Raw genomic sequence first — 27,798 nt, forward strand, 5'->3', positions numbered from 1 at the left:
GTCGGCCGAATTGTCAGTATGGTGCACCCATAAAACGTGGCTTCGACGCACGGTGTTCGGATGTGGAGAGCTCCCCCGAGCCGGAACCGAAAGAAGATCAGGAGAGAAAAGCTCTGGGGTGAAGTCTGGGCTGCTGGTGGAGAAAGTGCTCTTCTTTTCTCCCTACCACAACCTTTAGATCTCAGGAGCCAAAGTCAGCCAGCCAGCCAGCCAGCCAGCCAGCCAGCCATGACTATCATCGTTCACCACCTCAACGACTCCCGCTCGCAGCGGGTGCTGTGGCTGCTCGAAGAGCTCGAGATCCCCTACGAGATCAAGAAGTACCAGCGTGAGCCCACCATGCTGGCGCCCAAGGCTCTGAGGGATGTGCATGCACTGGGCAAGTCGCCCGTGATCAGCGACACCGACAACGGCGACCGTGTCATTGCCGAGAGTGGCGCCATCGTCGAGTATCTCATCCGACGCTACGGCAGCCCAAAGGGCAAGGGCAGTCCCACGTCCGAGGATGGCCAGATCGACGACTCGTACTGGAGCCACTTTGCAGAGGGCACCCTGATGCCGACGTTTGTCTTCAAGCGTATCCTTACGGCCGTTCCTCAGCGAGTCAGCTTCCTCACCCGTCCTCTCGTCTCGCTCGTTACGTCACAAATCCTCTCCGCCTTTGTTGACCCTGAGAACAACCGCAAGGTCGAGTTCATCGGAAACGAGCTCAGCAAGAAGGCCGGAGGCTGGTTTGCCGGTGGCGACAAGGACGGTGGGCCCGTGAGTGTCCTTTCCCTCGTTCTCTTTGGTGTTGTGATCAGACTTTGTGTTGGCTGACTGGTGAACCTGCCCCCTGCCAGACTGCTGCCGACTACCAAATGCTCTTTCCTCTCGAGGCCGCCTGCGGAGGCCGGGTCCCCAATGTGCCCCAGTCCATCAAGGATTACGTCGCCAAGGTTCATTCTCGGCCGGCATACAAGCGGGCACTCGAGAAGGGCGGTCCTTACGCCTACGCCAAGCTGTAGTCTTTTCCCATTCGTTTCATCGTCGACTTCATGACGAGTTTTCTCAGTGTCGTTGCCTGGGGAATAGTACTTGATTGAAAGGCAACGAGAATCATTTAGAAGAGGCCAATTAATGACAAGTACCCCTTTTTTTCTTAACTTTCTTTTCCCTCTCCTTCTTGGCCATGGCCCTCGCCTTCTTTGTCGGGCCGTACGTGGTGTGGGACCGAAGCAAATCGAGCAGAGGGAGCTGCCAGCGGCAATCTCAGAACGTTATTGGTGAGAGTGCAAATGGGGTGTATCATGCAACTTCGCCGACATCGCGCTCTGCCGCGCTGTCTCCAGCGCTCTTTGCCGGGATACAGCCTTTGACGGCGTCGAGGAACCCTCGAGCCACCGCGGGGTTCCCGAGCTGAAGATCAGGCACCGTGCTCGTCAGTATGACACGATGTAAACGGCGGGAAAGAGGAGACGATACCCACCTTGAGAGCAAAGTGGACGAGCTGGCCGTCTTCCATCGCGACGATCCTGACAAACTTGTCCTGCTCGACATCGATCTTCATGCCGGCGAACAGATTGACATTGAGGATGAGCCTCAGCACACCCTCGGCTCGCATGACTATGGAGACACAGCGTAAGCAAGCAACAAGATGCCACTTAATCTGCACGACGGTGTTACATCACTTACCGAGTCGAGCTGAGCCAGCATCCTTCTTTGGCACATTGCACCGCACCGTCCCCGTTCCCCGCTCCTTCCAGCTCTTGTCGGCCGCCATCGTGTACAACTTGGCACGAGCTGAGTAGACGCTGGTTTCGTTCTCTTCTCCTGTCCGCACTGCGATATGAAGAAAGAAGATGGAATGAGTCAGTCGTTCTTGCTGCTGAAAGAGCAACTCACAGTCTGCTTCGCCCCGCTCCAGCTGTGTACTGAGCTTGTTCGTCGTAGTCGACTTGTCATTAGCAGCCCCGCCACCCTCTCGCAAGACATCGTCAAAGCTCCTCGGCTCCTTTTCCGCGACGCGCTTGGAGTTCTCGTCGGTTTGCTCCGCCGTGCCGTTCGCAACGGCATCGGCAGTTGCACTCGTCTGGCGGTCAGAGCGAGACGAAGTGGAAGACACAGCCGAGGGAGACTTGGCCTGAGATGGGCTCCCAGAGGGCACTGATGAGAAAGGCTTGCTTGTTGCAAAGGCGCCAAAGCCGAGCTGCTTGTTTCCACTTGCGGCAGCCTTGGGCGTTGAGGACCCCGTTGATGACGAAGCTTGCGGTGCAGAAGGCGCGGGGGAGGGTGACGACGAAGATTCGCCTCCACCTACGCTCGTCCCCAGTGTACTCGGCTTGATCCCAGTGGATGACGACGTCGTTTTGCCGGCAAGCCAGCTGGGTCCAGCGACATTCGCAGTTGCGCTACTGAAGGGCGAAGAGCTGCTGGAGAACAGCGAAAAGGTCGGCTGCTTGCGCACCGGAGTAGCTGCAGCGCCTGACGGCGAAGACGAGGATGCAGGAGCAGGCGCACCTGAAGAAGACGAAGAGAAGGATTCAAACGTGGGCTGCGTTCGTCGTGGAAGAGGAGGGGGTTTGCCTTCGATTTCTGCCTTTGTCTGGCTCTTTTCCCCTTCGCCGTCACTCTCTTTGCTCTCTTTATCATCTACTTTCCCCTCCTCTTCTTCGTCCTCATCATTTTCCTCTAGTCCGTCATCCCGGTGGCCCTCTTTTCTCTGCTTCCAACTCAGGTCCCGCACCCTCTTGCGAATTTGCCCCACTTTCTCCCCTTCCTGAAGACCCCCTGTACTCCTCGAGGGAGACGACGAGAGGCCCACTGCGCTTCCTGCTGCCGCCGTGGATGATGACGCGGGTTCCTCACCAATGATGTCGGTCTGCAGTCGATTCTTCTTCGTTGGGATCGCATCGGGCGTCGATGCTCCCTGTATGCGCAGACCTCACACGTCAGCGACGTTACAGGGAGGATGGGAGCAGATTAATGAGGAAACACACCTGCTGTGAAGAGGACAAGGACGGCTCCAAGCTACCTTCTCTATCCCTTTTTCTCCTCAATTGTTCATCTAGGGTCCAGATTGCTTCAGTCAACTGCTACCTGCTGATGCCGCTGCTAGCGTGTTTGACAATCCAAAGACTCACCGACTTGCTCCTTAGCATCATCACCGGCATGTTCGTCTTCGTCATCGACATCGTCATCTTCGTCGTCGGCATGGCCAAGCCGCGGACGAAGGGCGGCCTGCGACGGGTCCTCGTCGGTGCCCACATCCCTGTGCTTTTCGGCAGGGTCGCTCACGGGGGGCGCCTCCTTTGCAGCGGGAGCTGCATGAGCCGCTTGCTTCTGCCTCGCATCGCCATTGGTCTTCCCGCTGCCATTCCCTGCGTGCGAAGCCATGCTGACGAGGGGCCCGGCGAGGGTGATGACAAGATGCCGTTTGTTTGTCGGCTATGTGTGCGCTCGACTGTCGATGTTGAAACACAAAAAATAGGTGGGCGAGCGCGATGTCGATATCTATCCAAGTAGTTGCCACGCGGGTTAGGCGCGCATTGCCCTAGCCTAGCAGCTACACTGTCTGTCACCTCTCCTTCTTCTACAATTACTACCGCTCCTCGGCGTTTTAGGACGAAAGCAATAGACCTCGAAGCTGGTCGTCTCTTCGCTCACAATAGGTCCAAGGCAACGTGACCTAGGGCGACAGACATCGCCGCCGCCGCCGCCGGCCTCTTGTCCGTCTTTCAACGCGAAGGGTATCGAGCCCGTCACGTGACGTTCCCAAGGGACGCACGCACCGACCACCAACAAGGGCAACGTTCTCTCCGCCGCCGGCGCCGCTCGATTTTCATCTCCATCTCTCCTCAGCTGCTCCTTCTCCGTTCTTACAGAGGCCAGTCGTGCGTCTTGGAAACCACCATGTCGGGTTACGGATCGCTGGGCGGCGGGTCGGGGCCGGGCGACTCGCTCGTGGATCGGGTGCAGGACGCCATCTTTGCCCTGACCTCGTCGATGCCGTGCACGAGGCTGGGCGACCTGTGCAACAGCCTGGTCGGCGCTGGAGGCGCGCATGGAGGCGGCGAGCGGGGCGCGGGCAGCGCAGCGAGCAGCAACATCAAGCTCAACGGGCGCAACGTACAGATTGTCAAGCTCCTGGGTGAAGGCGGCTTCAGCTTCGTCTACCTGGCACGGGATCGTGAGAGTGGACGAGAGTTTGCATTGAAAAAGGTGCGGTTTTCTCTTTTCGCCGCCGAAAGGGAGGAAGGAACGAGTGTTGAGACAGGACGGCTGACGAGAGACTGTATGTGACGCACAGATTCGCTGCCCGGCCGGGTCAGATGCTTTGCCGCTGGCACTTGCCGAGATGGAGTCACATAGGCGCTTCAAGTCGCCCTACATCATGCCGCTGCTCGACTCAGCTGTGATTCAGGACACAGACGGCAAGACGGTGTATCTCTTTCTGCCTTTCCATCCAATGGGCAACGTGCAGGATCAGGTCAACAAGAACGTCGTGCTCGGCAGGCGGTGGGCAGAGCGAGAGATGCTACAAGTGTTCAAGGGAGCCTGCCTGGGGGTCAAGGAGATGCATCGGTATAAGCTGCCCACCGTGGGTGCGAGTAGAGGAGGTGCTGCTGCTGGGCCAAGCATGACGACTGGTCTCAACCCGCACGATGGTGAAACGCACGGCGAGACGCAGGGAGAGGGGGGCCAGTCTGGGGATCAGGCGCCTCTCATTGGAGGGCAAGCACATACGGGTGGCGATGGCGATGGCGTCCTCTTTGATCACGGCGATGAAGAGGACGACGACGAAGAGCAAGACGACGGCCACGAGGGCACCTCCTACCCACCGAAGCCAAAGCGTAACCCATTCGAGGACCGGCAACCGAGACCATCTGGCGACGACCTGCAAGGTGCAAAGGGTGGCGAGACTGTGCCGTACGCCCACAGAGACATCAAGCCAGGGTGAGGATCATTTACTGCACCTGATGTGCGCCTCCTTGGCTGATCACACCAACTTATTGCCTCTGTAGCAACGTCATGATTTCGCATGCCTCAACAGACTCGGGCGACGCGACGCTGCACCCTGTGCTAATGGACTTTGGGAGCACCTGCCGGGCGAGGATCCACATCCGAAGTAGAAGAGAGGCCATTGCCGAGCAGGATGTGGCCGCTGAGCGATCGAGCATGCCCTATCGAGCCCCTGAGGTGACTGACTGCCTCGTCTTGTTCTGCCCCATCTTCGACAACAAAGCTCATCTCTTCTCCTTTTGCTCCACTCGCAGCTCTTTGACATCAAGACTGACACACACCTCTCGGAAGCCGTCGACATGTGGTCGCTTGGATGCACGCTGTTCTGCATGATGTACAGCCACTCTCCCTTTGAGACACCCCAGATCGTCGAGCAGGGAGGGAGCGTGGCCATGGCCGTCATGAATGGCTCCTGGAAGTTCCCCGACGAGCGTGCAGAGGGCGGCGTCTATAGCGAAGCAACAAAGGAGATCGTCCGTCGCTGCCTCGTGCTCAAGCCAGAGGACCGCGCAGACATCGAGGAGGTCCTCGAGCTCACCGAAAAGGCCATCCGGGCAGTGTCATGATTCACACTCAGCAGGGGGAATGGCATCAACCGTGTGCTTCCTCTGCCCCTTTCTTTTACTTTTCTTCCTCTTCCAAGATTTTGCTATCTCCAATGGACTCTAGCTACTTTCAACCAAGCCAGTCGGTCCTGTTCCTCTTGACGGCCTCTTGCACCTCACCGTGCAGCTCGTTGTCTCCTCCCGTCAGGTTCCACATCTGGCCGTCGGCCTCGCCCTTTGGAAGCTCGGCGAGGGCAAGGAGGACCTTGCCCACGTCTTCGCGCGGCACAGGCGTGCCAATTGCCTGGTGGCGCGCAATGGTCACCTTTGACGTGCCGGCGTCGTCGAGGAGGCGCGAGGGCCGCAGGACAAACCAGGGAAAGGACGAGCGCTTGGCCAGATCCTTGTCGGCCTGGTATTTGGCCTCGTAGTACGTTCCGATGGCCTCGTGGCTCTTCTTTGAAGTCTCGTAGCTGTTAAGTAAAAGAGCACGGCACGGCTCTCGCTCGCATCAGTGATTCGCCCCCATCGGGCTTGCCGGTTCTTCACTCACTCTTCCGGACGGTACCAGTCCACCTTTTGGCTTGTGTCCCTGCTGTCGACGGCGCTGACGAGGAGGAAGCGCTTGAAGTCCTGGCGCTTGCCAGTGCCCCACTGTTCGAGCGCATCAAAGACGCGGACCGCCCCATCGCGGTCCACGGCAAACGTCCGCTCTGCGCCGCCCTTGCCGCCGGCGCCGGCAGAGAAGACGACGACGTTTGGCTCGTGCTCGTTAAAGTATTCGATGAGCTGGCTGGGAGTCAGGTCCTCGAGCGACGAGACGAGCGGAACTACCTTGCCCGAGCCGGGAGCCGAGGGCTTGGGGAGGTCCTCGACGTGCGCAGACTGGCGGATCTGCGAGACAACCGTGTGCCCTGCGGTGAGGGCGGCGCGCGTGAAGTGCAGCGCCACCTTGCCGTGGCCGCCAATCAGAAAGATCTTGAGGGACGAGGAAGCAGCCATCTTGTCGGGTTTAAGCTGAGTTGTACTGTTCGTTGAGGGTCGAATGAAGGAAAAGGAGGAGAAGAAGCGGAGACTGCGAGGGTAGCGGACGCATCTTCTTCATGCACATGAATCGGACCCCTCCACATTCAGGTCCACAACACGCCTGTTTCTAGTCTAAATGTTGTGACCGTTGCCGGTCGTGTCGCAATGCGCAATGCGACGCCCGGACCCTTGGTCCACTGCCATTCATCGGACATTCACGTGAACCAGGCTAAGCCTTCGGCGTACGATGTCACAGATGGATACGGGCCTATAGCTACGGGCGTACAGCTACGGGCGTAACTGCTTCCTCTTCTACACCCGGCTCACACTTGATTACCAACCTGTGCTGTCGATGGAGCGCTAGGCAGGGTGAGCAATCTGGCCGCTGCGCACAGGCCACTCTGTCTCCGCGGCGCCGCGCACTGTTCCTAGCCAACCCAATATCAGCCCACTGAGCTATCCCAGCCGCTACAGTTTTACCTTAAAAGAGCTTGAGTCCTCGCCCCTGTCCACGTTTCTTATCCTCCCATAGCCATCTATCCCAGCACAGAGAAGACCCATCCCTAGCAAGAGAAAAAGAAGGAAACAGAAAGAAAGACATGTCTGACCGTACCATCATCCTCATCAGCGGCTCCAACACGGGCCTGGGCTTCGAGACGGCAAAGTCGCTCCTCGCCTCCTCGTCTTCCAAATACACCATCGTCGTCTGCAGCCGATCGCCCGACAGGGCAAAGGAGGCCGCACGAGAGCTGAGCAAGGGAGATGAGCACCTCGCGGTTCCTCTGCAGCTCGATTTGCAGTCCGATGACAGCATTGCAGCTGCGCAGGCCTTCCTACAGGCTCGTTTCGGAAAGCTGGACGTCCTCATCAACAATGCCGGTGAGTTCCTTCTGCAGAAGAGAATTTCAGGCGCACTTTGTGACACAGGGACTGGACAAAGCGAGCTAAAATCATGACAATGACAATCGCCAGGAATCAACAACGAGGGTTTCACTGCGCCTACGGACGTCGCGTCGAGGCGGATCCGCTATGCTCAGACGTGGGACATCAACTTTTCCGGCACGCACCTCCTGACCGAGGCGCTGATGCCGCTGCTCTTCCGCTCCAATGATGCGCGCGTGCTCTTCATCGGGTCCAGTATGGGCTCGCTGCAAGAGATGAAGGACGGCAAGCCGCTCCAGCAGCAGCCCATCGTGCCGGCCTCGGGCTGGCCAAAGGAGAGCCTGGGTATGAACATGCCCGCCTACCGGGGCTCGAAAGCGGCCATTACGATGCTCATGCTCGAGTGGGCTCGTGTCCTCAAAGGGGACAAGGTCAAGGTCTGGGCAGTCTGTCCAGGATGGCTCGCGACCGCCCTGGGCGAGGCGGACCCGGAACAGATGCGGTCCTTTGGCGCACTGGATCCAAAGACCGGGGCAGACTTCCTACGCGACGTCGTCGAGGGTAAGAGAGATAAAGACGAGGCCCAATTTGTCAACCTGCAGGGTTTCCTGCCTTGGTAGAAGACTGCCGTTGCATTTGCATTTGTGCTGCTTTGAAATTAACATGATTCTATACACCCTTGTACCGCTTCTTCTCCCATTCGTTCCAGACGTTCTTAAAGAGGAGACGCTCGCCCTGCTCGAGAAGCATCATGGCTGCATCACGCTGGTGCTCGCCCACAATGTCGCACAGACCCATCAAGCCCAGCAGGAGCTCCGTACGGACTTCTGACGAGATTGTCGTCGCCGAGTCTCCGCCGCCTACGAGCGTTCGAACATAGGCTATGAGCACGTAGGCGGCGTGGTTCGAGAACGCCCGAGAGAGGGCCTTGTTGTCAGCCTTTTTCTTGGGCAGCGAAAGGGCCGAAGCAGTGGTCGACCTCGTGGTGATGGTGGCCAAAAGCCTGGCAAAGAGGCGCGCTTCCTCGACTCCGAGCGGCTCCTTCTCCAAGTCAAGCCATGTTGGAACTTGTCGCTGGGCTGCTCGGATCTGAGGGGGTGCTCGACCGCCAGTAGCGGACACAGCGACTCGCAGTGACCTGAAGAGGCCCACGAGCTGTACGAGGACGGTGGTGAGCTGCGCAACGAGGCGCGAGACCAAATCTTGTCGAAGTCGCACGGTAGTTGAGAGTGTGGAGATGATGGATCTGGCAATGGCTCGACCGCTTGTGTGACCTACCTGCCCCACAACTTCTGCATCTGAGGATGTGAAAGAAGAAGAGCAGAGGCAACTCATGAGAACCAGAAGGTCGGCCATATCCTGAAAGCGAAGGAGCAAGATCTGGCAGAGTCTCATCAGCCAAATTTCTCGTTTCATCTCTTTGCCGTCTCACACTTACCCTGCCGGCGATGATGGCCTCGATGGACTGGATGGAGTGAAAGACAACATCGTGGTCGCCTCTCCGCATAGAGGCAACGATGATCGAGGTGACGGCCGAGATGAATGTCCCAAAGTGCCGCTGAGCCATCGTCAGTGTTCCTTCAGGACCGTTGCAGAGCAACAGAGCGCATGTCTGCAGTGTTCCCTTTTTCCTCTTGCCATCCTCCTCGCTGTCGGCCACGAGCGTGCCGACGAGGTTGGAGAGTGCTGCATCGTATAGTTGGATAGGAGACGAACTGGCCAGGTCGACGAAAAGAGAAGTAGCTGCATAGACATCGACTGCCGTTGAAGAAGACAAGGCAGCTTCGAGATATATCGGGAAGGCGTCGGCTGCCCTCATGAGCGCATCTGGGCCCTGCACCTCTCTTAAGAGGTCCAGAAGCTCTACGCACATCTTGTTTGCATCGGCGTCAAACGATCCACCGTTTACGTCGTCGACTACGGAGAGAAGCAGCTCAATCGCTCCCTCCGCCAGTGATGATGAATCGTCCTCGTCACAATCCTGGTTGCCGAGCGACTTCTTTCTGAGTTGTTCCGCCCGAATATTCGAGCGGAGCCTACGAACTTGCCGGATAGTGGCGGTCAAGTTACTTCGATCCAGCTGTGGTAGCAGCCACCTTTCCTGCTTTGTGACTTTTGCCAAGATGACGTCCGCTGCTTCTGCGCTGCTCTCCGCCAGGGTTAGGGCAGCGTGAAGTACCAGCTGATGCGCATCGCCGTATTTGGAGTCCCTTCTCGTCCTGTCCATCAGACTTGCCAGCAGTGCAATCCTCTCCGAAGCCTTTTCTTTGCGTCGAATGGACGAAACGAGCGAAGAGGTCGTCACATCAAACAAGCGTGAGGATGCCTTTGTGACATCGTCCCCGTGCTCGCCGCTAGCAGTGGCGAAGCTCATGAGATCTTCGAGCTCGATATCCTGAAAAACGGAAAGCATTAATTCAACCTGATCAGGACTTTAGCTGCCAACGTTATCAGTGTTCACTTACCAGATCTTTGAGCTCAGATGAAGGGTGCGCCAAAAAAGAGGCGAACCACCATCTGATCGCTGCCCAATTGGCTTCGGCTGCTTCAGTGAGCTTTGAAGAACGCATCTCTCGGTCGATGTCGAGTGCAGCGGTGGCAAATCTCGTCCGAGTCGTCATGGACAAGTACGGAAGCGGGAGCTTGAGAAGAACCGCATAGACAGATGAGCGGTCGACACCGCTCGCAACCTTCTTGTTCACCAAGCGTTCCTCCAGGCACGAGAGGACAGCTTCGCGCCACCTGCCAAGCTCGAGATTGGAGCCATCCTTGGTCAAAGTGCGGGCGACAATGTCGAGCAAGGACCCCGGTTCGTGGTGACCTGCAATGATGCCAACAGCTACTGCGGCCATCCTCTCGAGGAGTTTCTGCGACGCAAGCTGGCTGGAGAACAACGTTGCATGAGTGCACTGTAAAGCGATGTCTGGCAACAATACTCACTCAAGTAGAGGCAGCCAGCGCCAAGCCGCGTAGGTCCACAAGAGCGGCACCTCTGCGTCCTTCTGGCAGCCATGTACTCCAAACGACGGTGGCTCGATCGACTTTCGATGAGGCATGGAAGACGTCATGAGACCGAAGTGGTCATTCTCCAGAAGACGAGCATATGGCGACTCTGTCTTTCCTCTCCTCGTGTCCCTATCGATTCTCTGAAGAAGCGTATTGTGCGTCATGATACGAAGCTCCGCGTGCGTCGAATCGTCAGATAAGAGGCCCTCGAAAGCATCGAAGCGCTCGTCGAGACTCGCATCCATCCATGCGCTTAGATCCTGGGCGCCATTGTCGGCTCCGGCATCGTCCATATGCATTGTGCCGTCGTCTTGACTGCTCTTCCACTGACGATTTGCCAATGATGCTCGCAGCTCTAATGCTGCCGCAGCGAGTGGCCCGCTATCGTGCGAAGAGGGATTTTCAATCCCAATGTCCATACATGCGAGCGCGACTTCGTCATATAGCCGCTTCGCTGCGCTGGACGCTTGCGTGAGAACCGGTTCGGCCAATGCAAGCGACTTCATGACTTCTGCTGCCAAATTCATCAGGACGATCGCTTGCGCCGATTCTGTGCTGACCACATTGTTTTCATTTGCTTTTCGCTTTGATTCGCTCGTCCTTCGACGCTTTCGGTCCGAGCCCTCTTTGAGTGTTGTCGCAGCAGCTTCCGTCGCGGCTTGGACGTGTGGTAGCAGAGCAACACGGAGAGAATCGACGAGCGGCACGGTCTGTTCGGGGACGACAAATTGGGCGAGCGCAGGCGCTAGGTGGTTCTCAAAGAACCAAGGCGTGAAGGTGCAGCTCTGCAAGGCTTCGATAGACGAGAGTCGCTGCTGTTTGATTGCTGCCTGCACAGCGGCCAAGAGGACATTGACAAAATCGGGCACCTCCCTCGATCGAGTCGCCTTCGAGCACATCATGGCCAACAGCTCTCTTGTCACCGCGGACTGTTCATCGGAAGGATTGGTTGTCGTTGCAATCTTGAGAGCGACGTCAGAAATTGCGTCTTCGACAGCGATCTCGTCCAATCTGCGAATTAGGAGGAGAAGCTCCATCGACAAGTCGCTCAACCCCTCGATCTCCAATGCGCCTTGTGCTGCCTGCGCCGAATCCTTGAAGAGCTCAAAGAGCTGGTCGGCAAATATGTCGGCCGACGCATAGAGCTGCTTCGCCTCGATGACTTTCAGCAGCTGAATGCGCACCCTGAGTGACTCCTCCTTCAGCTCCAAGGACGACTCTTCGTTCGCTTCTAGCTGCCGCAGAAGTGCAAATGCGGGCTCAAGAAAGGCGTAAAAGATCGCCTGGCGGGTCAATTGATCCGAGACATGCCTCGAGGGGGCAATTGTGGATCGACTTGTGCTCGGTGCCACTGACGAGGCTGCCCTCGAGAGCTGACTGACCCTCGAGTGTAGGTGGGTGAGCAGGAGGGGTAGCAGGTGAGCGACAGCCGTCCTGTCCGCCGCCGGCGCCTCGCGGATCTTGGAAAAGATCTCTTCGGTGTGGCGCTTGAGAGCATCGATCTGGTCGACCTGAGGCAGCTGGTTGCTTCGAAAGAGGCACGCACTGGGCAATCTGCCCAACGCAGTCCGAAGTGCGGTGTGCGCGGGCAAGGACAACATGTCAAGTCGATACAGCACCTGTGCGTACGCCTCGAGCATCTTGTCAAGGAAGAAGCGGTAGCTCTTCAGGAAAGAAGGGGAAAAGGCTGGCTTAGAAAATGAGGAAGAAACTTTGTGCAAGGCGAGTGGAGCCACTCACCTTTTTGGCATTCGCTCCTCTTTCCAAGAGGCCCAACCACACGTCCATAAGTGGAAGTAGCAGCCTAGATATCCCTTGGACCCACGCCTCTCGCCTCCCGCTCACTTCGGTCTTCTCGCTCGTCGATGTGCACGCGATGACAGCATTGCACAGGGCCAGCATGATGTCGTGGCATCCATCAATGCTCACCTGTCCACTTCTCTGGCCCGCAATTACGACGGACAAGGCTCGAGATGCTGCTTCGATGAGCACAGTTGTACTGCTCGCTTCTACCGATGCGATTGAGTCAATAGTGCGAGAGATGGCCAGCAGTGGGTGCGTGCGCGCCGAAGTGCTGGCTAGGACGGCTTCGTCGACTGCGGAAGCGACGCGATCCAGCAAGGTCCAGAAGTCCGCCCGCAAAGTGAGGTGCTCCTGCTCCCTTCCTTTGCCCTTTGCGCCCGCTGCGGACTTCGATGCCTTCGATTCGTTGCTCAGCACATCCATGGCCCAGTCTAGGAGCAGCTGCTCCTTTCTCGCGACGTCGAACCCTGCATCGGTCCAAGCCTCAGAAGCCACCTTGACCTTGTCGAAGGCAGCCGATGAGCCCTTAAGGGCTCGAACGAGATCCTCTGATGTCTTTATCCCGTTTGACATGAGCCACGACGCCTCTTCTGTCGACGCCATCGTCTGTTGCGCCTTGCTCCCGCGCTCAGACCGGAATTTGAGAAGAATCGGGCCCATAAAGAAAAAACGATGTCGAAACAAAAATTGCTATGGCCGGGATTCGGAAGACGAATTTAGGCGTACCTCGCACGGCGCTGGAGCGCCGTGGCAGCTTAATGCGAGGACTGGAGCGCAAAAGAGACTACTTCCCCCCACGGTCTTGCTAAAAGATGAGACTGAAGCAAGAGGCGGACTTGCCCTTTGGGCATGTTCTTGAGCCGCTTCACCTTCCCACCCTCCAGGCCGAGGCCGTACGAATCGCCCGTGAGCATGCGGGCCAGCCTGAAGCAAGGCAGCACACCTTCAATAGCCACTCTGCAACTTCGACGACGCACATCTATCCACTGGCTAACCCGCGCTATAAGCCCCCCGAGACGGTCGGTGGGATCCCCACTATTACGAAAGAGACGTATCAAATGCTTCAAAGCAATCCAAAGCCCCCCCTTAAGCTTCCTAGGAATCTACCGCCAGAGGACAAGCCCGGTCCGTATCAGGCCTGGTCTGCATCATACCCGTCGCAAAAGGCCCTCGACGTACCACCTCGCGCCCTGGTCGCGACTCGATATGTGTTCCAGCAGGCCACAACGAGCAGCCGAAAGGGCAAGGACACTGTCCTCGTCTTTGTCCACGGCACTGGCTTTTGCAAGGACCTGTTTCTGCCCCTGCTCGATGCCATTCTCTCGTCACTGGGTCCACAAAAAAGCACAAACATAACCGAGGCCTGGATGCTGGACGCCATTGGGCATGGGGAGACCCGCAAGCTGAATCGCGACGAAGGACGCGACGACAGCTTCTCAAACTACGACCGCTACTTCAACGAGGAGGACTGTGCCCGAGATATAATCCAGTTCCTCGGCTTCTTCCTGCCCCGTCAAACACGCCCTTCTTCCTCGCCCACATCTCATCTTCCAACTGCGCTTGCCCCTATGGACGAAGCAGAGGTCTCAAAGGAGATCGAGAGGGATGTCATCCTTATTGGCCACTCGATCGGGGCTACAACGAGCATGCAGGTTGCCTTCCACTGTCCCGAGCTCGTCCGCTCTGTCATTTGCATCGAACCGATCATAGTCCCTTTCGAGTTCGCCATCTTCGATGTTCACCCCTTGCCGCTCTGGGCGCTCAAGAGGCGTGATCGCTGGCCTGACCGCAAGACTGCCCGTGAATTCTTTGACAAGGATCGATTCTACCGAGCTTGGACTCCAGAAGCAAAAGATCTCTTTGCAGTGAGTTGTCAGTGCTCCTTTTGTTTCCTTGATATCCACCACCTTTACTGAGAGGACGCCGGTAAGGAGAATGGCCTGCGCCAGGAAGGCAGCGAGGTTGCACTCGCTTCCGACCGTGTAGCGGAAGCCCTCAGCTACCACGGGACCTCGAATGGCTTCTGGATCCCAGCCCACATCGACCACTTCCCGCCGCAGATTGATGTCTTCTATCTCTGTTGCGAGGAACCGCTCATTCTGTGAGCTTAACGATGTGGCCAACAGGGTTCAAACACCATTTCTGACCAGACGTTTTCTGTCGCAGGCCAGTCGACGAAGTGCACAAACTAATTGGTGGCCGACCCAACTTCAGCTTTGCGGCCATCGACGGAGGGCATGCTGTGAGTCCGTGCCCGTCTGACGATACCCTGTACTGTGCTCAACCCTTGATTGTTGTAGCTCCATCTGGAACGCCCAGTCGAGACTGGTGAGTTGGTCAAGTGTCGTAGTTGAAGAAGATAGAAGCAGCTCTGATCTCACATACACACTTCCCTGTAGGTGGCCTCATCGCGAACTTCATCAAAAAGCTCGCAGACAACCCAAAGCTCTAGCCGGTGTTCCTCAGAGAATCATGACTGGCAAAAAGGTCAAAACAGAACTGCAGCACCCAGGATTCCCGCGTGGTCCCCCACCGCAGTACTGACTAGGCGATACCGTGCTTAACTTCGCAGATCGGACGGGATGCGGTGCTTTCACGGTTCTATGGCCGCAGATGGGAATATTGTGACGGTCTCGTTATCTGAACGAACGCTTCAGAGACTTGGAACGGCATTGCCTAGCTCTTCCGGTGTCCCCCACCGCACGTTCGCCAGGTCGGAAGAGCCAATACGAAGCGATCCAATACAAAGCGTGTGAGCGCTACATATTCAATAACCATTTTCTCATTGGCGCACACACAGTCCCTGTGCCTTTTCCTAACTTGAACACCTCTTATGTGGCTAGCCATACCCCGCAATCTGTCCTCATGTCCCTTCCACCTTTTTATTTTAGCCTTTTTAAGTTCGCTTGCATTGTGATTGTGATTGTATCGGCGCGGGACTGGTGCGGCGAGACCAGAGGAGAGAGAGCCTAATTTGGAGCAAGTAGTGGTAGCAGTAGTAGTAGTGGGACGATGCAGGATATTGAACCAAGGTCCGAGGTAGGCAGGGCTTGGAAATCTCTTCTCAAGGCGGGGCACTGCATCAGGAGCTAAGCCCGCTTGGCTCGCTCGCGACCTGGGGGTCCTAGGATCTGCCTCGTCCTTCCTCGTGTGTACCTCCTCCTCTTCACTTTGCTGCTACTTTGGGCAAAACGACCGTTGGGCGGCCCAGAAAGCAGTACGACTCCTGACGAAGATGCATATCGAGACGCACTTTGTTGCCCGGGACGGCAAGGCGGACCGTCTGGAGCTGGAGCTTCTTCGAACGCTCAAGGGACAAAGGCGACAGCCCGCTGGCAATATCGCAGCCGCCGTCGTGCGAAGAATTGACCATGCGCTGGGCGTAGCTTCCTCTTCTCAGTCCGGCTTCGATGAAGGGTGAGCTGCTACCTTTCCTCTCTGTCTCAATCTGTGCCCCTTCCATATCATCCGTGCTGACAATCATCAGCAGATTCGCTCACTCGACAACGTACCGTCGCTCGCGCACAAATGACTTTACTATTCGTACCGAGTGTCCAGGACAACATAGACGGCAAAGAGAGTCGGCAGAAGCTCCAGACGTACGAGGAGCATTCGTCATGCACGAAGCCATCAAGCACCGCTTCGTCGACAAGTTGCAGTTGGCCGATGCGTGCGACAGCACTACTTTGCACCTGTCGAACGAGGAACCAACTGCACTCTTCGAACTGCATTCGCAAGAACAGGAACGGATAAGAGAAGAGCATCAGGCCAAGCACAATGAGGAGTGGTCGGCCGCGTGGAGCCAAGTGGAAAGACAATTAGGGCCAGGAAGGAGGGTCGATGGCGGAACAAGCACGGCCAACCGAAGCAAGAGCAGGCCTGCGTGGACGTGTCCTTATTTGCAGGCCGCACAGCTCGATTCGCGTCTTGAAAGGGAGCCGCTTCTCTTTGTCGAGTCTAGGCTGGCAACGCAAAGGAGAAGCGCAAAGCTGTAATTGTAGCCTTAGGAAGCACGTCGGCTTGCGGAATGGAGCATACCAATCAACGTGACATGAGCTGGCATTTTTGGTCGAAAGAGCTTGGCTGGATGTTCTACAAGGACCGCATGAATACATTATTGAGGCCGAGGAGGCATGGGGTACCTGTCCAAAGATAGTCTAGTCAGCGACCGTCGAGCGCAAAGAGGGTGGTAGTGGATGCTCACCCAGGAGGTGGACGGAATTGAGGTTGCCCTTGGGGAAACCCTGGTGGCGGACCAAAGCCGGGAGGAGGCCTTGCTGGGAATCCAGGAGGCGGTCCGCCAGGCATTCCCGGTGGGGCACCCATAGGAGGTGGTGGCCGTCCGAATGGCACCGGTCGTCCCATCATCGTCGGTGGGGGCACCCCAGGCGGCGCCATTCCCATTCCTCGTCCTGCAGGTGCGCCACGGCCGGGTCCAGCAGCGAGCTAGTAATTCAAAGAAAACATTGTCAGCCAAGAGACTTGTCGTTGCTTGCCCAGCGACAAATGTCCACTTACGCCAGGTTGCGAGCCAGACTTGTCCGCTGGTGGTGGGCCTTCGACGCTTAGACTGACGACACTTTCTCCTCTAAGAATGATCAGACCCAGCGTCCTCTTCTGCTCTGTCTCGGGCACGGGAACGGCATCGTCTTCGTCAGATCCTTCATCGGCCTTTGCTTTGCGCTTCTTCGATTTCGACTTGAGCCTCCTAAACTCTTCGGCTGTGGTGGAAATGAAGGGTGTCAGCAAGAGGAGTGGTGCTGTGCGAGACGCTGCCTGCACCCACTATCAGCCATCACGAGGTTCATGTGTTGATCGAAAGCAAGCATCTGTCCCGTCATCTGCCGTCCATCGTTCAAGGTAATGCGCAACCTGTAATTGATGAGGGACATCATCTTGCTCCCCTTTCCTGTAGCTGGCGGCTGTGGGATGCGACTTGCATCAGCTTCTCGTAAATCTTACAGATGCAATCCGAGCTCACCATGTTGGGCAGATCTCTTCCGTTTGGGCCGTGGATCTGGATCTGTCCCTGTTCTCCACCGATGTCAACGGATGGGTTCTGGTGAGGTCGACAGGTCGTGTTGAGATGGAAGAAACGAAGGATTCAAAACCACGTGGGAAAATTTAGCAGCCTCTCGCTCACTCCACCTCTCATAGACATCCCTTTCTACGTCTGACCGACACATCGCGCTCGTCCGCCTGTCTCACCGGTCCGATCAGAAGGGATGCCTCGCAACGTGCTCTCTATACCCACCAAAACGTCATCTCTGGCGTCTTCACATGTTTCAAAGGCGATAAGAGATCACATTGCGGAAGCATTCGTCGACACGCACCCCGATGCATTCACGCAGGACTTGCGAGAGCTGGTTAGGATAAGAGATCAAGTCATCAGGCTTGAGGTGCACATTGCCAGCATCGAGGCAGCGCAAAGGTAAGAAGAGCCCCATCACATATATCAATCAGAAGTTGGCCACTGAGCCTGTTGCGAGCTGCCAGATACAATGCCCAGCTCGTCTTTATGGGGACAAAGTTTCCAGCTGATGTGAGTAGGGACGGGGGAGGATGAGGGAAGAGATGAGGCTTAGTCTTGCGTGAGACAGGTCAATGTATCATTCGCATGGACTGTGTCATTTCCGACAACTCTTCCCTTGTTTGGCATCTCGCCGACGCCTTCGCCTCCGGGATCACCGTCGTCGTCCAACCGAAATGCGCGACCGTACATGCGCGTTTCGAGCTCCTCGATGACTGTGGCCCACCCGGATCTTAATTATGAACGTGCAGCAGTCTTGTTCTCCTTGGCAGCGCTGTATAGCGCAATCGGTGCGGGCGAGTCTCGAGGCGAAGGCGAAAGCATCAAACGAGCGATAGCCGCCTTTCAGGTACGCTCTGTAGAGCTGAAAGAAGCGAGATTCGTTTGCTGATACGTGCACTCCGCAGTCATCAGCGGGAATCTTGAACTATATCCTCACCATCTTATACCCTCAGATCTCTCACCTTTTCTCAGGCACATACGCTAGATGCGCCGACACCGATCTCAAGCCAGCCATGCTTGCCTCTCTCAGAGAAGCAATGCTTGCTCAGGCTCAAGAGTGCTTCTGGCAGAAGGCTGTCCTTGGTGAGTGACACTCTCAAAGTTTCAATCACGCTTGGTCTCACGCTTCGCCACAAAGACCGTTTGAAGGACGCTACGATCGCCAAGCTTGCCATGGCAGTCTCTGACTTCTACGCAAAGGCACTTGACATTGCCTCGGAGGGCGTGGTGCCATCTTCGCCAGACGACGTTCAAGAGGGCTGTGAGCTGCCTCGAGAGTGGATCAACCACATGACGGTGAAGCGGTGGCATTTTGCAGGCGCTGCTCAGTACCGAAAGAGTCTCGACGATTTGGGTTCTAATAGGTACGGGGACGAATTAAGCCGGCTCAAACTGGCAGAACAGCACGTCAAGAAAGCACTTGAGTCTTCAAAGCGAGACGTGTCGGAAGCCATCGTCGCAGATCTCAAATCGCTTCAAGGGGTTCTGGCGTCAAATATCGCACGGGCAACGAAAGATAACGATCTGATTTATCTTGAGCCAGTAACTCCCGTAGCTCAACTCGCTCCTGTCACAGCGGCAGTGATGGTGCAAGAGAAGTGCCCACCGGAGGTTTCGAATCCAATCCCTCTACTGCGGGATTCCCCTGCACCAGCCTTTGGCAGACCGCTTTTCCAGGAGCTCGTTCCCTATGGTGTCCATCTGGCACTCAGCATCTACGACGACCGCAAAGATACCTTCGTCCGAGACGAGATCGCAACCAGGCGCGAGGAGCTTGATGGCATCGCCACCACCACTTTGCAGAGCCTCAATCTTCCTGGCTCTTTGCAAGCATTGGAACAACCGGTCGGGTTGCCACCATCGCTGTTGCGCAAATCAGACGAAATTCGGTCAGAAGGTGGCCTTGGTCGCATCGAGGCTCTCCTCGACAACGTCAGACAAAGTTCGACGATGGACACCGACCTCCTAGGCGAGATAAGTGCCACGTTAGACGACGATGCATCCCGTCGACCGCCCGACGAAGCGTGGAATCACTTCACTCAAAGAGTCCAAGAGTTCCAAAAAAATCTTGCTGATGCGGCATCGGCCGACGCAACAGTCCGGCAAAAGCTCGAGGAAGCTCAAGACTCCATCGGGATCCTCGAAGGCGGTCGAGAGGCACTCGAGGCTGCCGTACCCGCACAGCACGTCGCTTCCTCCTCGCACGCCTCCGCCACAGATCCACAACTACAGAAGCAGTCGAGGGCCGTAAGGGCGCTGCGCGTTGAACTCGAGGGCCTCGACGATCTGCTCGACTCGCGTGCGTCGATCCTAGCTGAGGTGAAAGCAACAGCTGCGTCGGACGACGTTCGACCAAAGGTGATGCGCGAAGCAGGCGCCATTGCAGCGAATGCCACCGCTAGTGGCGGTGGGTCAGCGCTGGTCATTCAAGCGGCCCACTTTGAGCCTTTGTTTGAGATTGAGATGCAGAAGTACGACAAATTCAAGCGTGAGCTTGACCTCAGTGAAAGTGATCAGGCCGAAAGGCTCGAGCGTATCCGGGTGAGTGGCTTTTATCGTGTAACTCTCAGTCATTCCGCGGACAAATTGCTGAGTCGGGCCACATTAGCAACGTAATGATGATTTCCTCGAAGCTCGAAAGATCGACACGACGGTCAAGCGACGTGAACGGGCGCTGCAGACGCTGGATTCCGCCCATCAAAAGTATCGCGAGATTGAATCTCACCTCGTCGAGGGAATCGGCTTCTACAATCAGCTGGCCAAATTGCTCAACGAGCTCAGACAACAGGTGAAAGAATGGAACAGGGCCAGACAGATGGACGGGCATTTGGCCGAGGCGGCTTCGAGGATGAGCATACAGCAGGGCACCTCGTCGGCATCGAGTACGCCCAGTAAGCCACGAACAAGGGCGCAGGCGCGGGCAGAGGAGCAGAACGTCGAAAGACAACTTTCGGAAAGCAAATACCAGCAGGCGCAACAGCAACAGCAGACACCGCAGCGGCAGTGGGGAGCTTGGCAGGGGGGCGACATTCGCTTTGGTGACTGATCCCATCAACCCAATCACACAGCAGACTGTTTTTGTAGGAAAAGGACATTTCTATAGAACGAGAGATAGTAGAATGTAACAGGAAAGAAGGAAGTAAAAGTAATGATGGTCCTTCCTCAGGCCAGAGAGGTTGAAGGGACACGACTACTAATACTAGAGAAGAAGAAGAAGAAAGAATGCAGCAAATGACAATTTTCCCCTTGACACATGAATTGATGATCCCCGAAAGCCTCGTTGAATGTTGACACAAGTTGATGATGATGTTGGAGAAACCGTCTATGTTTTTGTCTTGATGGTGGATGCTGAAGAGGAGAGAAAAAAACATCGACGGTCGCTTTGTCGTCTCTTTTTTTGGGGGTAGTGTTGATTAACGAGGCCCATTGAGGAATTGAAGGTGGGGAAAAATCTAGAGAGAAGGGAAGGAGTCGGTGCCAGGAGAAGTCATCCTGCCGCATATGCCGAGACATAGGTTTTTTTCATAGCTCGTATCGAGTCGTTCCGAAGGAGAAAAGAGAAAGGGTGTTGTCGAAGAAGAAGCCGTTTGACGAAAAGCCCTTCGATCAGGTCTAGAGGTGATGAATAGATCACCACCAAGAGGGACCACCAGCACCACCGTAGCTGCCGCCACCATTGGTAGGCGGGGGTCCACCAAAACCGCCGGCGCTCATGTTAGGAGGGCCGCCGAAGCCACCTCCGTAGCCTCCGCCGGTCTTGGCGCCAAAGCCGCCTCCAAAGCCGCCACCACCGCCGCCGGAGAAGCGTGCATCACGACCCGCAAAGCTGGCGCCGCGTCCACCGCGAGAGCCTCCTCGGCTACCGCCGCGTCCGCGGAAGCCGCCGCCGCCGCCAAAGGCAGACTCGCGCGAGACGGCCTCAAGCCACGAAGGCACCTCCTGGTTGGCCTCCTTGAGAAGGTCACAGAGGTCCCTGACGATGTTGCGGTTTCCACGGTTGAAGAAGGCCGTGGAGTGACCAGTGTTGCCGGCACGTCCGGTACGGCCGATTCGGTGAACGTAGTCGTCGATGTCGGAGGGGAGGTCGTAGTTAACAACGTGCGTGACGTTGGGGATATCGAGACCTCGGGCAGCGACAGCTGTGGCGACCATGATGGGCGTCTTGCCCGTACGGAAGAGCTCAAGGGCTCGTTCACGCTCGCGCTGCGTGCGGTCGCCGTGGATGGAAGTGGCGCCGATGTTTGAGCGCAGGAGGAAGTCCGAGAGCATGTCGGCCATACGCTTCGTCTCCACGAAGATGAGCGTCAAGCCGCCAGTCGGCATCGACTGGAGGACGTCGAGAAGAACCGAACGCTTCTCTTCGTCCTCCACATACTCAATCTTCTGCGTGATGTTCTCCGAGGTGGAGCCAACTCGTCCGACGGACAAGAAGACGTATTCTTTCAGGAAATCCTTGGCCAGGAGCTGAATGTCGCGGGGGAAAGTGGCCGAGAACATGAGCGTCTGGCGATCCATGACACCAGGCATGTCCTCGCCTTCAACGATGCGACGAATCTGGGGCTCGAAACCCATGTCGAGCATGCGGTCAGCCTCATCGAGAACGAGGAAGCGGACATTGGCCAGGCTAATTCTGCCACGCTCAATGAGGTCGACAAGACGACCGGGCGTAGCCGAGAGCAGGTCGCAGCCGCGCTCGATTTGGCGAAGCTGCTGGCCAATGTCGGCACCACCGTAGACAACGGCAGGCTTCACCCACGATCGGTAAGTGAACTTGCGTGCTTCTTCGTGGATCTGAGAAACCAGCTCGCGGGTAGGAGCTAGGATAAGGGTGGTAGGGAAAGCCTTTCTCCGTCCGAAGCCGCCGTTCGCCATCTCCGGCGGTGGTGGTGGGGGACCGTGAGTGAAGAGGGCCGAGAGAATGGGGAAGAGGAAACCGCCCGTCTTGCCCGAACCAGTCTGAGCACAGCCCATGAGGTCCCGGCCTTGCGCGACAATGGGAATAGAGTACTTTTGCACAGGCGTCGGCGTGGTGTAGCGGGCAAGCTTGATGTTGTCCAGCAGGTGAGCATCGATGGGAGGCGAAGTGAATTCCGTGACGGGCTCGGGGCAGTCGCGACCAGTGGCCTCCACGGGAATGTCGCCGTACTTGTCGAAGTTGATGCCCGTTCCCTGCGAAAGACCATCTCCGGTCTCACCAAAGAGCTCCTTCTGCAGTCGCTGGTTCACGGCTCCGACTTGATGGGCGCCATCACGCCACTGACCGAAGCCGGCGCCGCCACCACCACCGAAGCCAGCTCCGCCACCGCCTCCGCGAGGCCCGCTAGAGAAAGATGAAGGAGCATCCCAGCCACCACCACCAGCTCGAGATGCCAAACCGCCACCAGTCCGTGGTGCGCCGCCGCCGAATGCGTTGTACGAGGGAGCGGGGGCGCCGCCAAGAGCGGCCCTCATGGGAGGGGCCTCTGGAGAGTGCCCATTGGTTCTATTAAGTAACACAGTTGGAAGCAGTCAGCGACAACATTACGTGAAAAGAGTTCTCTGTCAATATGCGAGACTCACCTTGGCGTAAAAGAAGGAGCTTGGGACGAAAGTCCCTTGCGAATGTGAGGGGGTACGTAGGCCGTCTTGCGGGGTGCTTCAGTTCCGTTTCCGTTGGGAGCCTTTCCGTTTTCGCCGACGTTCATCTGGGCTGGAGTTTGTGTCAAGAGAGAGTGTAAGCAAGAGCACCATCATCAAATGAAGGAAAGACAAGAATGACCACAGTCATCATAACGCCACCGTCTCATCAGCGAGCGCGCCTTTTGTTCCAAGCTGCCCGTCGAGGGTGTCGCCACCAAGTCATATCCAATCAAACTCACCAAAGTTGCCCTCTAGGCTGGTAGAGTCACCAGTCGATCCATTTTGCTTATTCTCAAAGGTCATGCTTTGTCTGGTCGTTGTGTCTTGTTTGTGGTCGTAAACCAAGATGTCAGTTAACGCCTCCTTCACCCTATCCTAAAATTTCACGCACACAGAGAGCGCGCGCAGCGCCGTTCTCTTCCATTCCCTTTTTTTTTCCTGTCGCTTCTCCCCTTCAAGTTGAAAATTTTTCGGAATGAATAGAGCTTTAATTGTTGCTGTAAAATTTTCGCAAACAAACCAGGGTTTTGTAATGGGTACATTGATTTGCGTTTCTCAAATCTCCAGTGCGCGCACGCGACAGAAGACGTCTTTCAATGTGACGCAGGCGAGGACCTGTACATGGGCCAGACAAGCTCGCCTGCCTGAGGGGGCGATGTGTCGTGCTTTCGCTTGATGTTCATTCCGCCGTCCTCTGCGGCCTGCTCAACCACTTTGAAACCGATACGTTGGTAAAACGTGACAGCCGTGGGGGAGGAGACGAGGAACAAGGGAAGGCCGTTTGCGCCCCTGACGTATTCATCAAAAAGGCGCTTGCCCAGCCCCGTGCCTTGGTATTCCTTCGTGACGATTAGAAACCAGAGATCGCAGCGAGCTGTTTTGCCGTATACCATCTCCGCGTAGTCGTCCTCCTTGGCCGCAAAGTTGAACCATCGTTCCTTGTCTAGGCCTGCAGGTGCTTCAGGTGGCGAGGCCGTTGACGCGGAGGGCGCGTCGTTGTTGACCACCTTGTACGCCGAGATGCCCACAATCCTGCGGTCCCCCGACCTCTCGCGGGCCACCTTGATCTGAAGATTACGATGGGCCGTCTGATATCGCACATTCGCAGTTCTGTACTTTAGTCGCACTTCTTCGTTGCACAGCTTCTCGTCCAAAACGAAGCCTTTCAGGACAAAGTCAAAGGTATCAAAGACGAGGAATGCACATCTATCCACATCTCCAGGCCCCATCGGCTCGATGTCCACCTCGGATAGTGAAGTCGAGCCATTCTGTGATCGCGTCATGCCCTGTGGTTTTCGTACGTGGTGAGGCTCAACAAGGTTGGGTTGGGCTTACTGAAATCCAGCAAGAACTCAGCGGTGTTTCTTACAAAGGACAAGCGCACTAAGGTTGCGTCGAGTCAAGATGACTCGACGATTCGCCCGATCGCCCTGCAGATTCAAAATTCGCTCTGAATGTGTGAATTGGTGGGATGATGCGGTGAGAAGAGAGACATGACCATGACGCATACATGAGGGTAAGGTGCCGTGGGCGTCAGGAGGGCAACGGAGAGAAAGAAAGTTTACTTTTTCGCCCGTCTATAAACTACAAGAGACAAGTGGATCTGAAGAGAACCTCCTTTTTTTTACTTGGCGAGGATGATGCCGTCGAAGCGTTGACGGAACCAGGCAGCAGTCTCCTCCTTCTTGATCCTGTGCGAGGAACCAACTCGGGACTTGCGCTCCCGGCGCTTCGAGACGCGGAACCCGGGTCGCGCCATGACGGCGACCATGTCCATACCGAAGATGCCCACACCGGGGTCGTACTTGATACCCAGGTCAATGTGCTCGTTGACACCGAAGCCAAAGTTGCCGTTGTTCGAGAAGTTGCCGCGCTTGAGTTCGTACTCCTTGACCTTAAGGCCACGCTCGAGAATCTCCTCGGCCTTGGGTCCACGGATGGTGACGTGGCAGGCGATCTTCTCGTTACGGCGGATACCGAAACCACGGAGCGTGTACCTGGCCTTCGAGGTGACGGGCGACTGGCCGGTCAGCTGCTCGAGCACCTTGGTGGCACGGGTGAGACGGTCACCCGACTCGCCGACCGAGATGTTGATGACGAGCTTGTCAACGCGGAGCTCCTGTTGGGAAAGAGAGGAGGCAACGAGGGTCAGTACTCCGAGTCAATCTCTCGAGCTTTGTCTTCTGGGTGCACCGCCGCCCGCTCTGCATGACCATGCCCAGTCCGAAGCCCTCCTCTTGCAGGTAGAATGCTCTTTTGTAAGAACAGCGTGGGGTAGTCTTTAGGCAGACAGTTCTCCCTTGTGCCTCTTTACGCGCACACGCAATGTGTCCAATCCTTGAGATCTTGGAAGGAAACTGGGACAAGCTCGAGGGATGGACGCTCGAAGGCGGCAAGGGGGTCACCTGAGACGTGTAATCTCTTCTACCCTTCCCGTCCCTCCCATACCAGATCGTCCCACCAAGCTGAACAACTCTTCGCGCCGGTCCCCATCACTCCCTTCCAGCCGACACCACTGTGAGTCCGAGCTCCCTCCGACCCATTGCATGCCCCGCCTTCCTGTCCGCTTCTTCCAACTTCGTTCTTCTTCGCCATGGTTCAATCTGGGTACTAACCTTCATGGGGTTGCTGATGGATGAGAAGGAGCGGTCAGACCCTAGCTCCGTAGCCCTCATTTCTTCGCGCACTCTACTCACATGGACTTGCCGGACTCAGCCATTTTGTCGCAATGATCTTGAGGGGGAGGGTGTGAGGAGGGGTGGTCCAGAGTGGCAGTCTTGAAGCAGGCGACTTCTGTTGGACTGCGGTGCTCGCGCACGTGTAAATTCGGCATCATGCCACGTGTTAACGATGTGGCCCGTGCGACATAAAGTTTTGGCGCGCGTCGCATTTTGTTGAGTCTCGCCGAATACGGCAAAGTCGCGCCGAGGGGGGCACCCTTCAATGCGGAGATAGAGCAGCGAACAGATGGCTGCGCGGGCTCTGATTCTGACTCTGACTCTGAATGTGATCTCAGCTTCTCAGTTGTTACAAGCACCGTAAGCACCACCATCACCATCATCATCATCACCACCACCACTAGAATACGACCGTTTACGCTCGATTGTTTCGACAGTAGACGCACTTGACGACCAACAATACCCCACGCACGCCACCACTAGAGGTACCTAATTAAAGTGTGGCCGTGTTTGGTCTTTCCTCCACGTAGCTGTACAATTACCGGGCGCCCGTACTCCGCTCCAATCCAGCACCGGCCATTGGCTCGAAGGGGTTTTAAAGTGCCAAGCTAGGGCCCTATTGCCCGTCAGTCCCTTAGCGCTGGACACTGACGGCCTTTCGACCGTTCTGCGAGTCCGCCACCCTCATTTCCTACCCACATGACGGCTCTCACCACCACGCCCGACATCAAGCCCAGAAAACGGCCTGGGCTGAGCCTGTCACTCTCGTCGGAGCAAAAGGCAGACTTCAGCGCCGCCATCCAGGCTTCGCGCAACGTGTGAGTGGCAAGGCGTCGTGAGGCGATAACTGATGGATCCTTGACTCACAACGACGATCTATAATAGCGTGAACTCGGACGCCACCACATTGCCCAAGTCAACAAACATGGGAATGCCGATGCCTGCCCCTCCCTCGCTCCCCAAGCCTATTGCGGATAATCAGAGGGCCGCCATCCCTACCGAGGCCGAAAAAATCGCAGCAGACACTGCAGAGTCGCACAGCTTCGAAGAGTCCGAGACCTTTGACCGTGTCGGTGAGCTCTCAAGCCAGGTCGTTGCTGCTGCTCGCACAGCTGGCTCACCTTGCTCTACACCTCCCCTAGCCCCTCGCAAGATTGCGAAAAAGGCAACGCTCCTCAAAGCTATTCCCTGCTTCTACGTCGCAAAGTGTGTAGCCATGCACGAAGCTTGCTCATCACGTTGTTGACCGCTGACTCCGTTGACATCAGCGTCAAGAAGGCAGCATCGTTCTACAAAGACTTCCTCGGGTTTTCCTTCCTCGGCAAGCCCGACGACTCGCATGCGTCCCTCGTTCGTGCCTCTCAGCCCGACGCGGTCCCCATCTCGACGACCAAGGGCGCGCCTGGCGACAGCATTCAGCTCTACCTGCGCATCAGCCCCATGGGCTTTGATGGGCAGCGAAGCGCACCGCCCCCTCAGACGCTCTGGATCCTTGTCGCCGACGTTGACAAGGTCTTTGAGGAGGTGACGGAGGTATGGGAAAAGTACAAGCCCAAGACGGACCAATACTTTCCCACGCACAGCTTCGGCGACGTCAAGATTCTCGGCAAGCCTCAGAACAAGGTGAGCACTGGTCTGCCTGGATAAGATACACACCTGGTGGCCACGCCGCTGATATGACTTTTGTACTGTTAGGCATGGGGTACCCGTGAGCTGCACATCGTCGACGGAGACGAGAACAAGATAATCTTCTTTGTCGAGCTCAACCGTTAGACCTTGTCTCTTGCCATTGTCGCTGCCCTTCTACCACCACTCCATGTCGCGGCCGCTCCACAGACTCACCACTTCCATCGACGCTTCTAATTCAAGTGTACTTGTAGTCCATCGATATTCAATCCCAACCATTGTTCTCTTAGAGCTAGCAAGGCCGCACCGCGACCCGTTTTACTCTCTTCTCTAAGGAGGAATTGCGAGGGACATTCCTTCTAAGGGAGAATTGCGAGGAACGTTCCCGCAGCGCCATCTTCGAGAGTCCGACTGTAAGATGGTTGAGCGTGACCTCCATGAACCCCTCCGGTCATGCGACAGCCTCCTCGACTGCGCTTTCCTCGAGCCTATCTGACGAACCTGATATTTTGATTATTTTTTTTCTTGCGCCACCCGTGGCTGTTATCACGACGTGTACCCTTTCGGTTCCACTTACCTG

At 56.5% G+C, this 27,798-nt stretch overlaps 14 protein-coding genes across 14 annotated transcripts; 7 read left to right on the forward strand and 7 right to left on the reverse strand.

The window, feature by feature from the left end:
• Positions 1-66: 66 nt before the first annotated feature.
• Positions 67-1,266, forward strand: FA10DRAFT_264098 (thioredoxin-like protein). Its single transcript, XM_025520512.1, has 2 exons — positions 67-762; positions 843-1,266. Exons 1-2 carry the CDS (start codon positions 229-231, stop codon positions 1,005-1,007), a joined length of 699 nt encoding a protein of 232 aa, XP_025380648.1. The 5' UTR covers positions 67-228; the 3' UTR covers positions 1,008-1,266.
• FA10DRAFT_264099 (hypothetical protein) lies at positions 1,047-3,451 on the reverse strand. The gene is made up of 6 exons (XM_025520513.1): positions 3,123-3,451; positions 2,979-3,046; positions 1,885-2,908; positions 1,675-1,821; positions 1,469-1,605; positions 1,047-1,398 (listed from the first exon to the last, which is right to left on the reverse strand). The coding sequence occupies exons 1-6, from the start codon at positions 3,373-3,375 to the stop codon at positions 1,288-1,290; spliced, it is 1,740 nt and encodes a 579-aa protein (XP_025380649.1). The 5' UTR covers positions 3,376-3,451; the 3' UTR covers positions 1,047-1,287.
• A 123-nt stretch (positions 3,452-3,574) lies between these two features.
• Positions 3,575-5,666, forward strand: FA10DRAFT_264100 (kinase-like protein). The gene is made up of 4 exons (XM_025520514.1): positions 3,575-4,200; positions 4,289-4,935; positions 5,004-5,178; positions 5,256-5,666. Exons 1-4 carry the CDS (start codon positions 3,892-3,894, stop codon positions 5,565-5,567), a joined length of 1,443 nt encoding a protein of 480 aa, XP_025380650.1. The 5' UTR covers positions 3,575-3,891; the 3' UTR covers positions 5,568-5,666.
• FA10DRAFT_236929 (NAD(P)-binding protein) lies at positions 5,574-6,585 on the reverse strand. Its single transcript, XM_025519092.1, has 2 exons — positions 6,100-6,585; positions 5,574-6,019 (listed from the first exon to the last, which is right to left on the reverse strand). The coding sequence occupies exons 1-2, from the start codon at positions 6,546-6,548 to the stop codon at positions 5,677-5,679; spliced, it is 792 nt and encodes a 263-aa protein (XP_025380651.1). The 5' UTR covers positions 6,549-6,585; the 3' UTR covers positions 5,574-5,676.
• A 543-nt stretch (positions 6,586-7,128) lies between these two features.
• FA10DRAFT_264102 (putative short chain dehydrogenase) lies at positions 7,129-8,093 on the forward strand. Its single transcript, XM_025520515.1, has 2 exons — positions 7,129-7,451; positions 7,545-8,093. The coding sequence occupies exons 1-2, from the start codon at positions 7,172-7,174 to the stop codon at positions 8,072-8,074; spliced, it is 810 nt and encodes a 269-aa protein (XP_025380652.1). The 5' UTR covers positions 7,129-7,171; the 3' UTR covers positions 8,075-8,093.
• Positions 8,079-12,898, reverse strand: FA10DRAFT_264104 (hypothetical protein). Its single transcript, XM_025520516.1, has 5 exons — positions 12,201-12,898; positions 10,395-12,124; positions 9,920-10,337; positions 8,893-9,849; positions 8,079-8,834 (listed from the first exon to the last, which is right to left on the reverse strand). The coding sequence occupies exons 1-5, from the start codon at positions 12,864-12,866 to the stop codon at positions 8,124-8,126; spliced, it is 4,482 nt and encodes a 1,493-aa protein (XP_025380653.1). The 5' UTR covers positions 12,867-12,898; the 3' UTR covers positions 8,079-8,123.
• Positions 12,899-13,029: 131 nt separating this feature from the next.
• On the forward strand, positions 13,030-15,195 carry FA10DRAFT_264105 (alpha/beta-hydrolase). The gene is made up of 6 exons (XM_025520517.1): positions 13,030-14,128; positions 14,195-14,364; positions 14,430-14,505; positions 14,564-14,591; positions 14,663-14,750; positions 14,836-15,195. Exons 1-5 carry the CDS (start codon positions 13,076-13,078, stop codon positions 14,713-14,715), a joined length of 1,380 nt encoding a protein of 459 aa, XP_025380654.1. The 5' UTR covers positions 13,030-13,075; the 3' UTR covers positions 14,716-14,750; positions 14,836-15,195.
• Positions 15,196-15,498: 303 nt separating this feature from the next.
• FA10DRAFT_283100 (hypothetical protein) lies at positions 15,499-16,258 on the forward strand (the record flags this gene model as incomplete). The annotated part of the gene is made up of 2 exons (XM_025523819.1): positions 15,499-15,680; positions 15,754-16,258. 2 exons carry the CDS (start codon positions 15,499-15,501, stop codon positions 16,256-16,258), a joined length of 687 nt encoding a protein of 228 aa, XP_025380655.1.
• Positions 15,909-17,306, reverse strand: FA10DRAFT_264106 (Sm-like ribonucleo protein). The gene is made up of 5 exons (XM_025520518.1): positions 17,245-17,306; positions 17,050-17,185; positions 16,782-16,984; positions 16,468-16,709; positions 15,909-16,405 (listed from the first exon to the last, which is right to left on the reverse strand). Exons 1-5 carry the CDS (start codon positions 17,245-17,247, stop codon positions 16,378-16,380), a joined length of 612 nt encoding a protein of 203 aa, XP_025380656.1. The 5' UTR covers positions 17,248-17,306; the 3' UTR covers positions 15,909-16,377.
• Positions 17,307-17,433: 127 nt separating this feature from the next.
• Positions 17,434-20,633, forward strand: FA10DRAFT_23569 (BRO1-domain-containing protein). The gene is made up of 6 exons (XM_025519042.1): positions 17,434-17,694; positions 17,760-17,805; positions 17,864-18,142; positions 18,249-18,378; positions 18,434-19,836; positions 19,904-20,633. The coding sequence occupies exons 1-6, from the start codon at positions 17,489-17,491 to the stop codon at positions 20,339-20,341; spliced, it is 2,502 nt and encodes an 833-aa protein (XP_025380657.1). The 5' UTR covers positions 17,434-17,488; the 3' UTR covers positions 20,342-20,633.
• Positions 20,634-20,925: 292 nt separating this feature from the next.
• Positions 20,926-23,217, reverse strand: FA10DRAFT_257744 (DEAD-domain-containing protein; the record flags this gene model as incomplete). Its single annotated transcript, XM_025519871.1, has 3 exons — positions 20,926-22,777; positions 22,855-22,984; positions 23,154-23,217. The coding sequence occupies 3 exons, from the start codon at positions 23,215-23,217 to the stop codon at positions 20,926-20,928; spliced, it is 2,046 nt and encodes a 681-aa protein (XP_025380658.1).
• Positions 23,218-23,394: 177 nt separating this feature from the next.
• FA10DRAFT_264108 (hypothetical protein) lies at positions 23,395-24,273 on the reverse strand. Its single transcript, XM_025520519.1, has one exon. The coding sequence runs from the start codon at positions 24,195-24,197 to the stop codon at positions 23,508-23,510; it is 690 nt and encodes a 229-aa protein (XP_025380659.1). The 5' UTR covers positions 24,198-24,273; the 3' UTR covers positions 23,395-23,507.
• Positions 24,274-24,453: 180 nt separating this feature from the next.
• FA10DRAFT_264109 (putative RPL11B-ribosomal protein L11) lies at positions 24,454-25,653 on the reverse strand. The gene is made up of 3 exons (XM_025520520.1): positions 25,611-25,653; positions 25,530-25,542; positions 24,454-25,033 (listed from the first exon to the last, which is right to left on the reverse strand). The coding sequence occupies exons 1-3, from the start codon at positions 25,631-25,633 to the stop codon at positions 24,539-24,541; spliced, it is 531 nt and encodes a 176-aa protein (XP_025380660.1). The 5' UTR covers positions 25,634-25,653; the 3' UTR covers positions 24,454-24,538.
• A 300-nt stretch (positions 25,654-25,953) lies between these two features.
• FA10DRAFT_264110 (hypothetical protein) lies at positions 25,954-27,510 on the forward strand. The gene is made up of 5 exons (XM_025520521.1): positions 25,954-26,410; positions 26,478-26,665; positions 26,735-26,798; positions 26,861-27,215; positions 27,288-27,510. The coding sequence occupies exons 1-5, from the start codon at positions 26,292-26,294 to the stop codon at positions 27,363-27,365; spliced, it is 804 nt and encodes a 267-aa protein (XP_025380661.1). The 5' UTR covers positions 25,954-26,291; the 3' UTR covers positions 27,366-27,510.
• The last annotated feature ends 288 nt before the right edge of the window (positions 27,511-27,798 follow it).

This window comes from Acaromyces ingoldii (genome assembly GCF_003144295.1).
Source record: "Acaromyces ingoldii strain MCA 4198 unplaced genomic scaffold FA10scaffold_1, whole genome shotgun sequence".
NCBI lineage: Eukaryota > Fungi > Basidiomycota > Exobasidiomycetes > Exobasidiales > Cryptobasidiaceae > Acaromyces > Acaromyces ingoldii.

Excerpts from the sequence above, each read along its gene's own strand:
- FA10DRAFT_264100 (XM_025520514.1), top strand. The coding sequence starts at position 3,892 with ATGTCGGGTTACGGATCGCTGGGCGGCGGGTCGGGGCCGGGCGACTCG. Across the intron at positions 4,936-5,003 it reads CACAGAGACATCAAGCCAGG|CAACGTCATGATTTCGCATG; the intron begins GTGAGGATCATT and ends TTGCCTCTGTAG. Across the intron at positions 5,179-5,255 it reads TGCCCTATCGAGCCCCTGAG|CTCTTTGACATCAAGACTGA; the intron begins GTGACTGACTGC and ends CTCCACTCGCAG.
- FA10DRAFT_264105 (XM_025520517.1), top strand. The coding sequence starts at position 13,076 with ATGAGACTGAAGCAAGAGGCGGACTTGCCCTTTGGGCATGTTCTTGAG. Across the intron at positions 14,365-14,429 it reads TGCGAGGAACCGCTCATTCT|GCCAGTCGACGAAGTGCACA; the intron begins GTGAGCTTAACG and ends TTTCTGTCGCAG. Across the intron at positions 14,592-14,662 it reads GGAACGCCCAGTCGAGACTG|GTGGCCTCATCGCGAACTTC; the intron begins GTGAGTTGGTCA and ends ACTTCCCTGTAG.
- FA10DRAFT_236929 (XM_025519092.1), bottom strand. The coding sequence starts at position 6,548 with ATGGCTGCTTCCTCGTCCCTCAAGATCTTTCTGATTGGCGGCCACGGC. Across the intron at positions 6,020-6,099 it reads GACTGGTACCGTCCGGAAGA|CTACGAGACTTCAAAGAAGA; the intron begins GTGAGTGAAGAA and ends TTTACTTAACAG.
- FA10DRAFT_264104 (XM_025520516.1), bottom strand. The coding sequence starts at position 12,866 with ATGGCGTCGACAGAAGAGGCGTCGTGGCTCATGTCAAACGGGATAAAG. Across the intron at positions 10,338-10,394 it reads CGCTGGCTGCCTCTACTTGA|CCAGCTTGCGTCGCAGAAAC; the intron begins GTGAGTATTGTT and ends GTTGTTCTCCAG. Across the intron at positions 9,850-9,919 it reads CATCTGAGCTCAAAGATCTG|GATATCGAGCTCGAAGATCT; the intron begins GTAAGTGAACAC and ends TCCGTTTTTCAG.
- FA10DRAFT_264099 (XM_025520513.1), bottom strand. The coding sequence starts at position 3,375 with ATGGCTTCGCACGCAGGGAATGGCAGCGGGAAGACCAATGGCGATGCG. Across the intron at positions 2,909-2,978 it reads CCTTGTCCTCTTCACAGCAG|GGAGCATCGACGCCCGATGC; the intron begins GTGTGTTTCCTC and ends CTGCGCATACAG. Across the intron at positions 1,606-1,674 it reads TGCTGGCTCAGCTCGACTCG|TCATGCGAGCCGAGGGTGTG; the intron begins GTAAGTGATGTA and ends GTGTCTCCATAG.
- FA10DRAFT_264102 (XM_025520515.1), top strand. The coding sequence starts at position 7,172 with ATGTCTGACCGTACCATCATCCTCATCAGCGGCTCCAACACGGGCCTG. Across the intron at positions 7,452-7,544 it reads CGTCCTCATCAACAATGCCG|GAATCAACAACGAGGGTTTC; the intron begins GTGAGTTCCTTC and ends GACAATCGCCAG.
- FA10DRAFT_264108 (XM_025520519.1), bottom strand. The coding sequence starts at position 24,197 with ATGACGCGATCACAGAATGGCTCGACTTCACTATCCGAGGTGGACATC.
- FA10DRAFT_264109 (XM_025520520.1), bottom strand. The coding sequence starts at position 25,633 with ATGGCTGAGTCCGGCAAGTCCAT.
- FA10DRAFT_264106 (XM_025520518.1), bottom strand. Across the intron at positions 16,985-17,049 it reads GAACCTCGTGATGGCTGATA|CCGAAGAGTTTAGGAGGCTC; the intron begins GTGGGTGCAGGC and ends TTTCCACCACAG. Across the intron at positions 16,406-16,467 it reads CAATTCCGTCCACCTCCTGG|GTACCCCATGCCTCCTCGGC; the intron begins GTGAGCATCCAC and ends ATCTTTGGACAG.
- FA10DRAFT_23569 (XM_025519042.1), top strand. The coding sequence starts at position 17,489 with ATGCCTCGCAACGTGCTCTCTATACCCACCAAAACGTCATCTCTGGCG. Across the intron at positions 17,695-17,759 it reads AGCATCGAGGCAGCGCAAAG|ATACAATGCCCAGCTCGTCT; the intron begins GTAAGAAGAGCC and ends GCGAGCTGCCAG. Across the intron at positions 17,806-17,863 it reads GGACAAAGTTTCCAGCTGAT|GTCAATGTATCATTCGCATG; the intron begins GTGAGTAGGGAC and ends TGCGTGAGACAG.
- FA10DRAFT_264110 (XM_025520521.1), top strand. The coding sequence starts at position 26,292 with ATGACGGCTCTCACCACCACGCCCGACATCAAGCCCAGAAAACGGCCT. Across the intron at positions 26,411-26,477 it reads ATCCAGGCTTCGCGCAACGT|CGTGAACTCGGACGCCACCA; the intron begins GTGAGTGGCAAG and ends GATCTATAATAG. Across the intron at positions 27,216-27,287 it reads TCGGCAAGCCTCAGAACAAG|GCATGGGGTACCCGTGAGCT; the intron begins GTGAGCACTGGT and ends TTGTACTGTTAG.
- FA10DRAFT_264098 (XM_025520512.1), top strand. The coding sequence starts at position 229 with ATGACTATCATCGTTCACCACCTCAACGACTCCCGCTCGCAGCGGGTG. Across the intron at positions 763-842 it reads GCGACAAGGACGGTGGGCCC|ACTGCTGCCGACTACCAAAT; the intron begins GTGAGTGTCCTT and ends GCCCCCTGCCAG.